Here is a 16,349-nt window from a genome sequence, read left to right on the forward strand (position 1 = left end):
TAGGGTCTTGGAGTCAATGTTCCCACTCCAAAGGCTGAGGGTTTGATCTCTGTTGTGGCACATCTCATTTATGTGATGAGTTGCCTATGCCTGTTAGTGGCTCAACAACCTGGTTATTAAGTTATTTTAGAGCTCTCAGTCCGCCTCCTTGATTTATTGCCCTGGAAAATAGCAATACATTCCAAGATCAGAGAAATATCTCTATATGTATCTGACTGTGAGGCCCTGCCTGTGGTTCTGCACAACTTTGGGCACTGTGCGCATTTCCCCCTGATTTCAGAACACAGCTCCCATGTATTTTCCTCTATTTCTTTGCATTGATCACTGAGGAAGGCTTTCTTATCTCTCCTTGCTATTTTTTGGAACTCTGCCTTCAAATGGGTATATCTTTCCATTTCTCCTTTGCCTTTAGCTTCTCTTCTCTTTTCAGCTATTTCTAAGGCCTCCTCAGACAACCATTTTGTCTTTTTGCATTTCTTTTTCTTGGGCATGGTCTTGATCACTGCCTCTTGTACAATGTCACGAACCTCCATCCATAGTTCTACAGGCACTCTATCAGATCTAATCCTTTGAATCTATTTGTCACTTCCACTGTATAATCATAATGGATTTGATTTAGGTCATACCTGGAAAGTCTACTGGTGTTCCCTATTTTCTTCAATTTAAGTCTGAATTTGGCAATAAGGAGTTCACGATCTGAGCCACAGCCAGCTCCTGGTCTTTTGTTTTTGTATGTATGTGTATTTATGGCTGATTCACATTGCTTTATGGCAGAAACCAACACAATGTTGCAAAGGAATTATCCTCTAGCTAAAAATAAATTTTAAAATATTTGGACTCTGTCACTTAACAACTGTATCACCTTGGACAAATTACTTAAATGTCTTTGCATGTGTGTTAGTTCCTCAGCTGTGTCTGACTCATTATCCCTATTTCACATTGGGATAAATGTTTGTATCCTAATGTAATATAGGGATAAAAATCCTACCTCACACAATTTTGTAATAGGTATATGAACTAACGGATATAAAATAGCTTTTACAATGTCTGATACTAATCAGGTACTTCAAAAAGATTAATGCATTTTCTTCCCTTTTTGTTAATGAACATTTTCTTATCTTTACAAACAACAGTACAACATACATTTCCTGTTCTCATATTTTTCAATTATACTTTACATTTCTATCTTCAGCTAAAGCTGAACGATATCATAAACGATATCAACTGCTTTCCATTATTTTCCTTTTATGTGCTTACAATTGTTCTAGTGCTAAGGGCTATATGTTTTTAGGTTATTAGAGAGTTCATGTTGACAGTGAAGAATTAAATCAATACTAAAAGGAAAAGGATTTGATACTTTCAACTTATCAACTTAATAAAAATATGACATCAATACATTTTGAAGGATTGGTTTGAATGTCATTATTTCTGAGAAGTCTGAAATCAGTAGAAGAGAGGAAAGGATCTATTTCTTAATCTATCGATGTAAATCTAACATAATCCCCAAGCAAACAGAAGCCCTTGTTTACTGAATCAATTTGAATTTTACAGTGAAAGGATGAGGCTGCTTGTTAAGTAATGAATTCTTGCTGCAAGAATCAGTCAATCAGGGAACATATGACCTTCTGTCATGGTATTCAATTAGGAAACCCTGTACTGGGCCACAGTCTAGGTCAGTGGTTTTCAAATTCTCCTCATTCAATTCTGGAGGTGAGCAGGGTGCTGTTGCTGCTAAGCAGCTTCAGTCGTGTCCGACTCTGTACGACCCCATAGACAGCAGCCCACCAGGCTCTGCTGTCCCTGGGATTCTCCAGGCAAGAACACTGGAGTGGGTTGCCATTTCCTTCTCCAACGCACGAATGTGAAAAGTGAAAGTGAAGTTGCTCAGTCGTGTCCATCTCTTCGTGACCCCATGGACTTCAGCCTAACAGGCTCCTCCATCCATGGGATTTTCCAGGCAAGAGTACTGGAGTGGGTTGCCATTGCCTTCTCTGGAGAGGGTGGGGGGAGGTGATGAAGTCTTTGAGGCATGCTAAGTCTAGGGAAGAGACAAAGGGCTAAGAGAGACTGAGCCCCTCTTTGTAATTACATCACTGAGAGTGATTTGCTTTCATTGTTTCATATTTTGGTTTTCAGATGCAGTCTGTTTTTTGAGAGTCACAACAAAAATACCATACACTTGAAAACTAGTATGCATAAACCACTATCTATATGCAAATAGAAGGAGGCACCATGTCTACCTCTGAAAGAGCCTGCAAAAAGTTGGTATGAAAGTATACACACATGCATTAAGTCAAAAATAATTTACAAGGCAATGTAACATAGTTGAATGAGGAAGCATTTGAAGAAGAGAGTATTTCAGAGATGAGCTGAATTTGAAGACTGTGAAAGACATAGATTAGTAAACAGGTGAAAGAAAAGGTTTGCTAGATAGGAAAAGGCAAACAAAGACACCTCAGAGTAGAAGTTAAAAGTGGATTGGGAAGGCCATAACCAAGAGACTGGAAAGAATAAATCAAACTCTTGGAGGATAGTTTATAAAAATGATGAGACAATGGAGCTGGAATAGAGAAAGATAAGAAAGGTTAGAATAGGGAAAGGATGATATGACTTCTCTTGTTGTAAAGTAAACACTGCTGAAATAGATTTAAAACAGATTTTTAAAAGGAAAAGAAACCTATTAGTAAATGAAAAGTCTGGTCCTTACTTTCCCAGGAATAGAGAAGGATTGCATTAAGTTATTCCCACTCTCTCATTCTATCCATCCCTTAGTGAAACAGGAAATGGTCCGTTGTGATTAGTGGTCCGAACGAGAGGTAGGGGTGAGAATTCTTATTATAAAGAAAGCTTAGCCAAACCTAAGAAGAATTTTGCTCTCTGTCTTGAAGGGCCATGTTTTAAGAAATGGATTGAGCCAGGCCTGAGTGCTTCTCCCTAGTGTAGTTAGCTGATGTTGATTAAACTAGAATGCTGACTATGTATGCAGGCTTTCCCATGCTCTCTCATTCATGAGACTTCTCTCCAGAGTGACTTCTGACACACGATAAGCTCAGTATTGACTTTTCCACCATCACTGCATGTATCAGCTTTGTCCCCAGATGGGTTCTCTGATGTCCTAGAGGACTGCTGGTATAACCAAAGGCCTTCCTATGCTCATTATTACATCCATAGGACTTCCAACCTGTGTGAATTCTGTGATATATAATGAGGTGTGAGTCTCAACTGCGTATTTTCCATATTTATTGTTCTTTTGCTGGTGTGAAGTCTGTAACATAAAGTAAGATATTTACTAGACAAAACGTCATGCCGTGCCACATTCAAAAGACTTTTCTCTGGTGTGAATTTGCTCATAATCAACAAGTTTAGAGGTCTGACTGAAGGCTTTTCTACACTGCCGACACATACGTGCTTGCTCCCTGGCGTGGGGAACCCAGTATCAAGTAAGACTGGCACTGACTGTCTTACTTCACAGTGGATTTACTCTGACTGAAGGCCTTACTACAGTCCTTACACTTGTAAGTCTTCTCCCCAATGTGAACTTTCTGGTGGTAAGTAAGATTTCTGTCAGAACAGAGAGCCTTCCCACATTCATTTCAACATAACATTTGTCACCCGTGTGAAGTGCCTGGTGCTGTAAAAAGATTCTACTCTGAATGAAGGCCTCCCACACTCATGATATTCTGAATACTTCTCCCCAGTAAGGGCTGTCTGATGTGCCTCTGAGGGAATGAGGAGTGAAGGCTTTTCATGTTCGTCACCCTGATGAGGTTTCTCCCTGTCTAGCATTTATTGAGACAGGAGGAGGGGTGACAAATCTCCTCACACTCACATTCATAGAATCTGTCCCCTCAGTGGGTGCTCAGATGAACCACTGTCTGAGAGGTTTCTCTAAAGCTCTTAACATACTCATTACATTCCCAGATGTTCTTACAAGTATGGATTCCCTGATGGTCAACCAGATGTGGGTTCTGACTAGACTTTTGCTGCATTGATGGCACCTTCAGAGGTGATCTGTGTCCCTTCAGACCTCCTCATTGTTCAGTAGGACTGAGAACAGACTAAAATGTCCTGCAGGTGAGAGCTTCGCCGGCCACATTTGCCCTGATCATTGCTGTACGCACAGCACAGCTGACCAGAACATATGAGGAAAGAGATGGCTCCACATGGGGCACTTCCCAGCCTCAGGGAAAGTGCTGATGGCTGCGGGTTGCTGTAGTGGAGGAGCATGGTTCCAGCCACAGCACTTTGGGTGCTGACTGTTGGGCTAGTGGGGACGTTGGCCTGGCCAACTCACCTGGACACTCCCACAGCCCCCCAGTAAAGCCAGTGCTCCACATCCCCAAAGCCTGCACAAGCCATAACTGCCATAACTGATATGTAATTTTAATTGAAAAAAAATCTTTCTACTCCTTAAACAATAACAACAAATCAAGAAGGCAGAAATAAAAAATAACATATGACTTCCACAAGCTCCATTGTTCTTTCTATGTATTGCTCATGTGGCTGCTCAAATGACCTAGCTATTTATGTAAAAAACTTCCTTTTCATTTCAAAAACTGTTGACTGGACCTAACTGCTTTTTGATTGTAGTGCTAGAAAGATATATTAATACTAATTACCAAAAAAAAAAAATACACTGTCTTTGAAATATCGAGTTTCCATGTATTTAGCATTAATCAGTGTATATGCTTATAATAAAAATGTTACAGATTTTTTAAACAATCAGTGATGATTTGGATTTTAGCTTTGATAGACATCTCAGCTTATGGAATTGATGCCTTGTTTTGTTTTTGTTCAAAATACATCTGTGAAGTATATTAGGAAAGTTTGTAGGGTGTCTTTGTAGCAGAAAAGTTGTCAAGATGACAGCATTAAGTTCTTAACAAAATGTTTTCTATTCATGCATTGTGTGGGTGTGTGTGTGCTCAGTCATGTTCAATTCTTTGAGACCCCATGGACTGTATCTCTCCAGGTTCCTCTGTCCATGGGATTTCCCAGGCAAGAATGCTGGAGTGGGTTGCCATTTCCTTCTCCAGGGGATCTTCCCGGCTCAGGGATCAAACCTGAGTCTCTTGCATCTCCTGCTTGGCAGGCAGATTCTTCACCACTGTGCTACCTTGGAAGCCCTCTTCTATTCATACTAATGGTCTAATTTTTCCCTTAATTATTAAATTTGTTTCCTTGACTGTACTAAGACTTCAGTTATGTAACATTTACTGTACATGTATGAAAGTTTAATCTCTTTACTTCTAAATGTCACTTATCAATCCTTTTTAATAGAGTCTTCTAGTCTTGGACTTTGGAGAAAGAAAATAATAAAGCTCATGGAGAAAGAATGATTCTAAGTCAGACAAGAGTGACTGATAGAGACTTGGCAGAGAAGAGGTTTGTGAGTTCAGTGATGCTGAGAAGGGCTTTCCGGGCATGAGTAAAATCACAAAATATATCACATAGCATCATGACTCATGAACATCAATGAATTTTAAATTGAATCAAAACTGAGATGTTATAGCTAATGATATATTCGTGTCCTATGCAAGGGTGCACACGTAATCTAAATAAGCATGAAATTAAACCAGCCTGCATGGGGTCACCAAACCAACCAGTTTTGATTAAGTCAAGAAATCAATTTAAGTAAGGAGTATCTTCATTTTTTTCACTGAACTGAAAATCTGCTTCTATTAATAAACCAACGAAATAGCTGATGTGGTTAATGTGATCCCAACTGGTCACAGTGCATCAAATAGAGCACGCAGTTTGGATGAGATTCAATTAATTTTTCTTAAATAACTATAATAACAATTGACAAATTGTTTTTGCCATTTCAAGACCATCCAGTGAACTAAACAATACAAAATAAAAATACTCAACTTATCTACTGAATACATCGACTTACATCACCATCAATCCCCTGTACGCATAGGGCAGGGTTCAGAGGGAGGTGACAGGTCTTTGTACACCAAAAGAATTCTTCTAGTCTGCCAAGCTCCTTCTTCAGGACCTCCTGTGAAAAATCATTAGAAAAAGCATTTTTGAAACTGTAAAGAACTTGACTTTCCCTTCAAGTTATACATTTCTTCTATTGATTATATAAACTCATTAATTTAGGGGTTACATATTTGGATGCTTTGGATTGGTGGGTGATGTAGCTGCATATGAGGAGGCAACAGGCTAAAGACAAGAGGGAGTTCTAGGAAAAATGAGGGAGTAAAGATCGAATGCCCTTTCTGAAGCACCTTAAATTAAAAACAAAAGCAAAACAAAGTACTGTTCTGTTTGAACAAAACATGATGCATTGGGCTTGACCTGTGACCCAGCAATTTGCAACCCCTGCTTTAAGGAATTATTAACATGATCCATTTATCATAATTCCTTGAAATCTTAGTTTGTAACTCTTAAGATTTACACTTGATACTAATAGTACATTTTAGAAAAAAAATTTACATAGAGTAGGAGCAATAATGACAAAAAAGATAATTATGGACAATTGATAAATGTCAGAAGCGGTAACATATATGAACAAATAGTTTACTAAATGCCAGTGAGTGTATTTCTGATACTTGACTTACTCCCTTCCACAGTCCTCCGCACACGTGGAAGGTCAGAGACCAAACAACGCCTTTAGAATTGTATATCCCCTGAGAGGTAGAGAAAAAACTTACAGATATCAAGGGGAGCTGAGGGGATAGGATGAATTGGGAGATTGAGATTGACATGCATACACTATTATGTATAAAACAGAAAACCAATGAGAACCTACTGAACCTACAGCACAGGGAACTCTACTCAGTGCTCCTATACGGGAAGGATCTCCAAAAAAGAGGGAACACATGTGTACATGTAATTGATTCACTTTGCTATACAGAAAAAACTAACACAGCATTGTAAAGCAACCACACTCCAGTAAAAATTTAAAAAAAAATTTGAATTTTGTATTCCCTGTCAAAAAGAGGGAAAAACAATGATAATCAAAAAAAAAAAAGACCAAACAACTTTTGGCCTACTTTGAAAACTCTTTTAAGTCCATTTCTACAAATGAGGATATCTGATTAATGATGCTTGACTAACTCTCAAAAGTTTCTCAACTCTGACTCCTGGCTCATGGTCAAATAACAGAATCGACTGCCTCCAGAATCCAGAAAAACAAGGAAGAGAAACGGGGCAAAGTTCCACAATGGAATTCTTTTTGTCTGTCCTCTTTGTCTTTTCTATACCTGGATTTGCCTGAAGAGCATCACAGAGGGGAACCTCTGCTCTCTTTAACTAAGATCTCTTCACTGGGTATAGTTAGGTTTAATTGGGCTTTAAAAAAAATAGAAAAAAAAATCTTATAGTAACTTGTGAGAAATTATAAATTTTTCTCCCACCTCCTTCTTTTTTCTCTTCCTATTTTCATGTCAAGAGGTGTTCTCACAAGAGCAGCCAGTCAAGGTGAGAGAAATGCATTTATATGAGAGGATGATGTCAGTATCACTTCGGAACTTGATGCAATTGGTTAAAAAAGGCACTCTACTGACTGTAGTATGCATCTTCAATACACGAGGGACTTTAAAATGTAAGAAATAAAGACCAAACCTATACACAAAGTTTGTAAACTTTAAACCAAATTTATTTTACTTGTGCTCCACTCTTTGTTTACCATTAGACAATAACTAATGGGTTTGCAATAACATGGAGAAGTCATAGAAATATATTTTGCATTGCTTATCATGTTATGTGCCCTAAGGCTCTTCTCTGCATCCAGAGATTATATGCCTCCCATTTAAAAATAAATTCCATGCTTCTGCTTTTTATTTTCCATTTTTTCCTATGTAGGTGAAGTAGCATAGCTTCTGGCATTACTACCAAATGAAGTGATTTCCAGTAAGAAAAATCTTGTGCTGGGAAAGAGTTCTGGGACACTTTGCCTCCTACTATTTTCATATCATTTTGTCAAAAACTATGTTGATTTTAAACAGTGGGTGGAGAGACACCATGAGCTCTCTTGAGGACAAGATTCATAGTTTAGTCATCTTTCTATCCTTAACTCCTAGACCATAGTAAGTACTTGTTTTTGAATGATATTCTTAATCCAGTGAATGGAAGTTTACTATCTCTCTACATCTAGAATGTGAACTTAAGACAATCTACTTAATGGTCTCTAACAGTGAAGGGAACATCACTAAAGAAGGGAACTAGTAATGCAGACAATTAAAAAGAGCAAGTGTTCTTCCATTAGATCAAGAAAAAGAACAGCCAGGTCCTTTATTATAATCAGTGATGAAAGAGGTACAATATTTTGACTACCATCCATGGATGTTAGTATGAAATTCTTACTATCCACACCACTATTGATTTGTTTCATGTATTTCATTTTATTTGTTGTGGCAAAAAAAATTGCCTTCAAAAATGTAACTTTGATTAGTGCAGAGTTAGAAAAATTTAGACCAAAGTTTTGTCCCTTGGACAAGGGTGTTTAAAAAGTCCCATTTGTGTACTTATGCTGTAAGTCTGAATTGTGCTTCCGTTCTGAGGAAATTACTTCATCTGGTCATTTTAGTCAAATTGCCTTGAAATTGGTCCCTTGTCAGGTACTGTTTGTGCAACAGGGCTATTTAAGTTAAAAAACCATGTCCTGGTGATAGATATTATCATTAACATTAGGATAGTAAATTGACAAAAAAAAAACTTAATCAAAAGAATCGATTGAAGTGTCTTATGACTAAGTGGCAGTCAAGGAATGTACTTGCAGTGTTATGAAATTCAAACTTAATTGAACCATAATGAAAAAGAAAACAAAACTTCATTACATGAAGATTGATGTCCCAACAAACCTGTCTTTGAGGGTCACTAGCCATCTTGACTTTTTCCCCAATGTCTCCCAGAATCTTGATAAGTTTCTGCTCCTTGGAAAACTCATCCCGCAGGGCTTTTCCTGCACAGAATTGGAGTGCAGCCAATAGCTTCTGATACCAGCTTTTAAAATAAGCTTCATTCTGTGCATCCTTTAGCAGCCTGAAGGAAAGGGAGAAAAAGAATTCTTGTATCTAAAGCTGATTTATTAAAACACCTCCAGCAGGAACAATAAGTGCATTTCAGACTAATCTGTGTGATGGCTTTGGGCAGTTTAACAGCCTAGAATGGGGAAAATGTTGTTTATTTGTTGCCAGTCATCAAGTTTCATCTGATAGTTAATGAGATTCTGAGAGTGAAAAATCAATAAGAGACCCACTATTCCTCATTTCAGTTCACGATGCACTTTTTCTTCTTTCAGGCTTCTTAAGTTCTACAACAAATAACTTATCGTAAGAGCATATTTTTGACTTATTAAAATACAAAGTTTGTTAAATTGTATTTAATAGTCACTATACTTAATGGCGACTCAACCATCAACCCCATGTTTTTCTGTTTTTCTTCAATAGATGATGTCCTCACACTGTCGTGTATCTATGTATTTCTCTTTGTTCCATCACTTCCCCTTGATTACCTGGAGGAAGATACCACAAAGGCAAGAACATGGTGCTTTTTTGTTGTTTCGTTTTGCTTTCAGGTATTTCTGGATTCAAATATCAGCCGTACAACTTCCAAGTAACTTAGACTACTTACTTAAGCTGGTTGAGGTTAAAAAAAAAAAAAGTAATATCTTTGAACCTATAGAATTATATAGAATATAGAAAAAGTTAATGTGATTCTAATTCAAAAGGGCTTAGCTCCAAGTATGAACCAGTCAGTAAAAAAAACATTAGTTCAGCTGTATCTTGCAGTCTCCCCAAGCCAACTTCTATCACTGGCAGTCTACTTGTATCATGAACACAGGAGGCACAGAACAAAACAAGGGAAGGATGATTCTCTAGAAAATGGAACAATGACAATTACTGCATTACTCTTTCTGCCATGTGACAATTTCTATTTCCTTGAAACTAATTCCAATATGCTTCAACTTTACTTTTTATTATGCCCCAAAACACTGAAGTAAAAAAGACTGAGTCCTTTAAATGTTAACCTCTCTTTGATTGATTCTTTAATTCTTAACTTGTCTCTAGTCTTCTTCTCTTCTGAAAAAAAAAATACCATTCAAGGAACTAGAAGAAAATCATGAGAATGGAATGCTGAAAAAAAGGACTAAATGCCTAGAAGCCAAAATATTAATATATATAGGTGAGTTTCATTTTGCATTCCTAATTTTGCATCTCTGCCCACCATGTATTGTGCTATAGAGATTCTAAGAAACACATTATTTTCATTTGTTGTATGTTCTCTGTTCCTACACATTTAAGTTAAAAAATTAACTGAATGAATCTGCTTTTTTTTTAGGAAAGGGCTTGCTCCCTTGTCATTTTTACGAAGCCAACTTATCTTCTCGCACCTCTTTTACTTTTGCAAAGGAAACATAAACCGAGTGGAATAATAGTTCTTATTTATGAAAAGCATTAAAAAAAACCTCAAGGGGCTAAAGATGTATTGTGAAAATATAACCTAATGATACTTATAATTTCAGTGTAAGGAGAATAACAGACAATGAAAAAGTTTCCTACCTACTCCTTCAGTGAGATTTTGAGATGTTAGACATAATAAATGATTCATGTCATAATCTGGAAGCTCTAGGAAAATGAGAGTTGTATGAATGTGAATTGGAAAGCCTCAAATGAAAGCATCCACATTTAAAACTTCAAGATATTTTTTGCAGAGTGTATACCTCAGAGGGGCTTCTCCAGTGGCTCAGTGGTAAAGAATCTACCTTCAATGCAGGAGACACAAGAGACACAGGTTCTATCCCTATGTGGGGTAGATTCCCTGCAGGAGGGCATGGGACCCCAGTATTCTTGCCTGAAGAATCCTATGGACAGAGGAGCCTGGTGGGCTATAGTCCATGGGGTTGCAAAGAGTTGGAAATGACTGAAGCGACTGAGCATGTACCCATGTATACCTCAGAGATTTTCACAGTAATTTGAGGACTTCAGTAATATACAGTTGTATAGGCTACTTAGTTTTCAATGAGGTAAGGAAGCGATGGGTAGAATATTTCTATATCCCAATGCTTGCCAACACTTCCATACATTTTAAATACTGAGTTACTTGTTTTTAAAGATATTATTATTTAAAACTTTTAGAACATAAATATAACTCTATTATCACCTGACTGTTACATACATGATGAAAGGTTATTCTGCACAGATGAAGTCAACTTTTTACTAAAATAATTAAAGAGAAGATATATTTTAGGAATGGGAGTGTGGTCATAAGAATTGTCAAAATTGTATTGCTTGTATCCAAAATACTCTTAACTGACTTGATGGACATGAGTTTGAGTAAGCTCTGGGAGTTGGTGATGGACAGGGAAGCCTGGCATGCTGCAGTCCCCGGGGTTGCAAAGAGTTGGACACGACTGAGCGACTGAACTGAACTGAATTCTTATTCTATTAGAAGTCTATTTGCTTCTCTCATAAGTGCTGGTTCAAAGAGGGGAAAAAAATCAGTCTAACTCCTTGTTCGAAATAAAGCAGAGCAGGGACTTCCCTAGCAGCCCAGTGGTGAAGACTTTGCCTTCCACTGCAGGGTGTGTGGGTTCAATTACTAGTTGGGAAACTAAGATCCCACTTGCTTCATGGAGAACAACTAAAAAACATAAAGCAGAAGCAATACTGTAACAAATTCAATAAAGACTTAAAAAATGGTCCACATCAAAAAAATCCTTAAAAAATAAATAAAAAAATAAAACAGAGCAGGGGAGATTTGTAGAGAGATTATGTGACTGTGCTTTAAAATTTTTTAAGTGAAGAAAATTCAGTGTATTTCATTGTGATTAGTTTCCTTATAGAACATGTCTCATTAAAGCTTTCATTTCTCCCATGATGACATGGTCTCCTGGTTAAAGCTCTATGGGTTTTTACTCAACTTGTTTTTTTACTCATTGCAGAATTGAAATGATAGTGTGTTGTATAATGATCCTGAGAGGTCAGTTAGTCTATCCAAGTGTTGTCAGGGACAATCATTTTAACCGAGGAGAGAAATTAACATGTACTTTAATTTTAATCTATTCAGAGAAAGCTGGACTATTCAATTTTGAGTGGAGGGTTACATAATTCTGTGTCAATGAGCTTCACCAGCAAGAAGTGGCAAACCCATCATGTGGTAATTTTTACCTGCTGCTTCTGTTTGTAAGACTAGAAAACAACTGGTCACTTTCCCCTGAGAATTACAGAAACTCTTTTCACAAGATACTGTCACTGGGAAAAGCAGAATTGCTTATGCCAAATTAAAAAAAAATAATTTTTTAAAGTTCAGGTCAAGGGATTGAGAAATAGGAAATAAGACTTGGTGCTGAAAGACTGGGCTTTTAAGATGCAGGCAATGTGACCACAAACAAACTATGAGGTAAATCTCAAAATGTCAGAGACCTGTTTATCCCAGTGCAGGCGAGATACAGAAGTAGTTCAACTTGATATTGCTTTTTACGTGTGTCTTATGGACTATAAGTAAGGATAACATTAAAATGAGAATACATGCATAAAATCCAGCTGATTAAAGGTTTTGGTAGTGTTGAGAATGAGAGGCAAAAAACAGGAAGAGGAGCAAACATAACCCAGGTGACGGAGCATACTTGATCTGGGATGTCATAAAGGCATTTGCCTAAGTTAAGGGGATAGTGGTGGACTCAGATGCACAAACCCCAGCAGCATGAAATGGAGATTTCCCTTGGAAATTAGAGCTTTTCTCCATTTCTTCATGCACATCATGCTTCTGATCACATGGTGAGTGACTTGCTGGAGGTCCAGGAAAAAGACAGCTAGTTCTCATTTCATCAGTCTACCAGCAGAACAGGCTAATCACATCAATCCAGCTCTCCTTGCCTCATGACTCCCTTCGGTGTACGTCTTAATTTTAGTTCTCAATAGCATGATATCCTAATCAGATGGTAAAGAATCTGCCTGCAATGCAGGAGACTCAGGTTTGATCCCTGGGTCAGGAAGATCTCCTGGAAAAGCGAATGGCAATACACTCCAGTATTCTTGCTTGGAGAATTCCATGGATAGAGGAGCCTGGTAGGCTACAGTCCATGGGGTCACAAGGAGTCAGACACGAATGAATGTATGAAATACACACCCACATGTGTATTTCCTGTGAGGGAAGAGAGGAAACAACATTCAGAAGAAAACTGAGCTATACAATGAAGATGAGTGATTTCAGGTCACTCCAGGACCTCCCCTTCCCATTGCCTCTATTGGTTTTTACTTTAGGTGGGGGTCAGGGGTGTGCTCCTAGACTGGGTTTAAGTGAGCATGGTTGGAGTTTAGAATGTGTATTCTTCAAGTATATTTATAACCTTGGGACATATAAAGGCTGAAATCCAATATTTGATATGGAATTATTAACTATAAGTTTTCAACAGTTTGTTAAAAAGTAAAAAGTAATGTACCTCTTTAGTCTTTATAACTTTATTTTACTTCTCATTGGTTGAGAGATTTATTTAATATTTCCCTAAACTGAGGTACTTGACACATTTTATTGTCTTGCAAACATAACTGTTTCCTGTGACTAGCTCATTTCTAGAATATTGATTCACTCTTTCAGAAATATAGCACTGAACTCTTTTTGAATTTTGCACATAGGGAGCATTACATGGTCCAAGTCTGCTGAAATGTAATTTCTAATCAATAGTTATTTTGCAACATACATTTGTCTATAAGCCACTTTGAAACAGCAAGAATATAATACTATTAAAATGGAATAAATTCAGAAGATAATGGAATCCATACTCTGGAGATTGTATACATTTTTAGAACACTTAAATATATGAGAAGAGCCCCTAAGGTATGAACTGACTTAATTTTACCCCCATATTGCAATTTATGTACCGAATACTTATTACCACCTCCAAAGCAGTGTGTTCAGAGTGCCATATGTTCATACTTATAATCTTTCCACTGTGTTCACACTGTGTGGTAGATTTGATTATTTTTCCCAATGCCATGCTTTCTTCTCTGAAGCTTACACAACTACACTCTTTGCTCTGTGACTCCCAGTGTCTTCCCGGAGGCAACATCTACTTTTCCACCCCATGTCAGGATTGGTCTTGTGACTTGCTTAAGCCAGTAGGCTATGGATGGATAAAATGTATGCCCAAGTCCATGTGGACACTTTAAATGTACTATCATGGATTGGTTTGCCATCTTGTACTTCTGCTTTCTGCCATGAGAACAGCATGTCCCTGCTGGGGTTGGGGGTGAGGGATGGGGGTGTTCCTTCAGTGCTGGAATGAGAAGACAATGCTGAGTGGAGCTGAGCACTGCTGTGTGGAGTCCAGGGCAGCCTAGCAGAGCTATAGCAAGTCGGCAGCCTGTGTGGTACATAAGTGAGAAATAAATCTGTTGCTATAAGCCACTGAAACTGTGGGGCTATTTGTTGATATGGTGAAAACTAATGAATATGCCAATTTTATACTCTTTCTTTTCCCCTTTTCTTTGCTTTGTTTTCATTTGTTTGTTTGTATTGCCTTTAGAATGTGGAGCATATATTTTTTTAAAATCTCTCCAATGTTAGCCCTGAGGATACTCTGGGGGCAAATCTAATTAATGAAAATAAACAAAGGAGGCAAGTCTGATGAAATAGATGGGTAATCAATTTGAGTATACTATTTTAGATTAAAAAATTATAAAAGTTATAAAAATGACTTTTTTTTATGGATCATTCAGTCAGTTCAGTCACTCAGTCGTGTCTGATTCTTTGTGACCCCCCTGGACTGCAGCACGCCAGGCTTCCCTGTCCATCGCCAACTCCCAGAGCTTGCTCAAACTCATGTCCATCAAGTCGGTGATGCCATCCAACCATCTCATCTCTGTCATCCCTTTCTCCTCCTGCCTTCAATCTTTCCCAGCATCAGGGTCTTTTCTAATGAGTCAATTCTTCGATCAGGTGGCCAAAGTATTGGAGCATCAGCTTCAGCATCAGTCATCAGTGAATATTCAGGACTGATTTCCTTTAGAATTGACTGGTTTGATTTTATGGATCATAAAAAGCCCAAAAGAGTATTTCAAAAATGATTTGATATGGTTCATTTGGACATGTGTATTCTGTTATATTGCTAGAATTTTATTGTTATTTTATTACTACTAACATACTTTTTGACTCATTTAGAGTATGAACAGGCCTAGGTACCATCTGCTGTTTTGTCCAGCACAAGTGTCTGAGTATCTAATAGGAGATTCTCTCTAAGTACAAATGCACTAATGAGTGCAACAGGGCAATGACAAAATCTTCTGACTTACATAACACAGGACTAGAGAAACCTAACACACTTCTAGATGAAGGGTCTGATGGTTGAGGCCAGTGAGGGAGGCAGTACACCTAGCTGCTTGAGAATCTGAGCTCTGCTAATGGTGATGGCTGGAAGAAAGCAATGGCTGAATAGGGAGGGTTTTGGAGGAGAAACCATCTGTCTATATTAGCATCCTTAGTGGAACTTCCTTTATTGCTCTGGAGTTGGTGATCAAGACCTAAGATTAAAGGAAAGAGACAACAGTTATCCTATGCTTTAACAATAGCCAAAGAAGTGACTGGAAGTCAGAGAACTCTACAGGGTTTATTGGGAGAAGGCCAAAATGGCTATGACACACCAAGTGCCATCTCCCCTACTGGGCTTTATATTTTCAAGTGGGGTTAAAGGAAAGGGGCTGTTTGAGAGTCATGAGTCATCAGCTTAGTGAAGGATAGAGTGGATCTGCTATTCCCACTCATCCCTGCAAAGTCTAGTGAGGAGGGAAGTTCAAGGACAGCCATTTATTCAGATATGTGAAAGAATGGGAGACTACTGCCTCATTCCCAGGTTAAATGTCTGTGCTAAAAGAGGGTGTGCTGATTTTCCCTGGGGATGTCAATAGGGAAGAGAGTGCAATGCCAGGATGGAAAAACAAGATAGCAAAGGAGCAGCCTGTACTCCTGCACCCTAACTGGCAAAGCAAGGATGTGTGAATTTCTCAAGGTTCAGATAAACACATGGTAGGTAATTAAATGTGATCCCACTCTTGGTTTTGGTTCCTCAGTCATGTCTGGCTCTTTGCGACCCCATGGACTGTAGCCTACCAGGCTCCTCTGTCCATGGAATTCTCCGGGCAAGAATACTGGAATGGGTAGCCATTCCCTTCTCCAGGGAATCTTGCCCATCCAGGGATTGAACCTGAGTCTCCCACATTGCAGGCAGATTCTTTACCATTTGAGCCACCAAAGGCTCAGCCACAGGAAAATCTCCTAATGGGAAATCCTGCAAGGCAGGAACTCAGTCACATGAGGGAGCCGGCTTTGACACTGAATCCACAGTGGGCCTTGATGGAGAATCAGAGGCCACAGACAGAAACTGTACTTTCTTGCCTCAA

The 16,349-nt window shown here is 38.3% G+C and overlaps 1 protein-coding gene across 2 annotated transcripts in view; it reads right to left on the minus strand.

The window, feature by feature from the left end:
- PIK3C2G (phosphatidylinositol-4-phosphate 3-kinase catalytic subunit type 2 gamma) overlaps window positions 1-16,349 on the minus strand; it is a 387,527-nt gene that overhangs the window by 156,601 nt on the left and 214,577 nt on the right. For both annotated transcript variants that reach the window (XM_081592337.1, XM_081592336.1), the window contains 2 exons: window positions 8,814-8,994; window positions 5,897-6,004 (listed from right to left, as the gene is read on the minus strand). In XM_081592337.1, coding sequence (XP_081448463.1) covers window positions 5,897-6,004; window positions 8,814-8,994 — 289 coding nt within the window. The remainder of the gene's footprint in view (window positions 1-5,896; window positions 6,005-8,813; window positions 8,995-16,349) is intronic.

Source organism: Giraffa tippelskirchi, chromosome 4 (genome assembly GCF_054371585.1).
Source record: "Giraffa tippelskirchi isolate mGirTip1 chromosome 4, T2T-mGirTip1v1.2.pri, whole genome shotgun sequence".
NCBI lineage: Eukaryota > Metazoa > Chordata > Mammalia > Artiodactyla > Giraffidae > Giraffa > Giraffa tippelskirchi.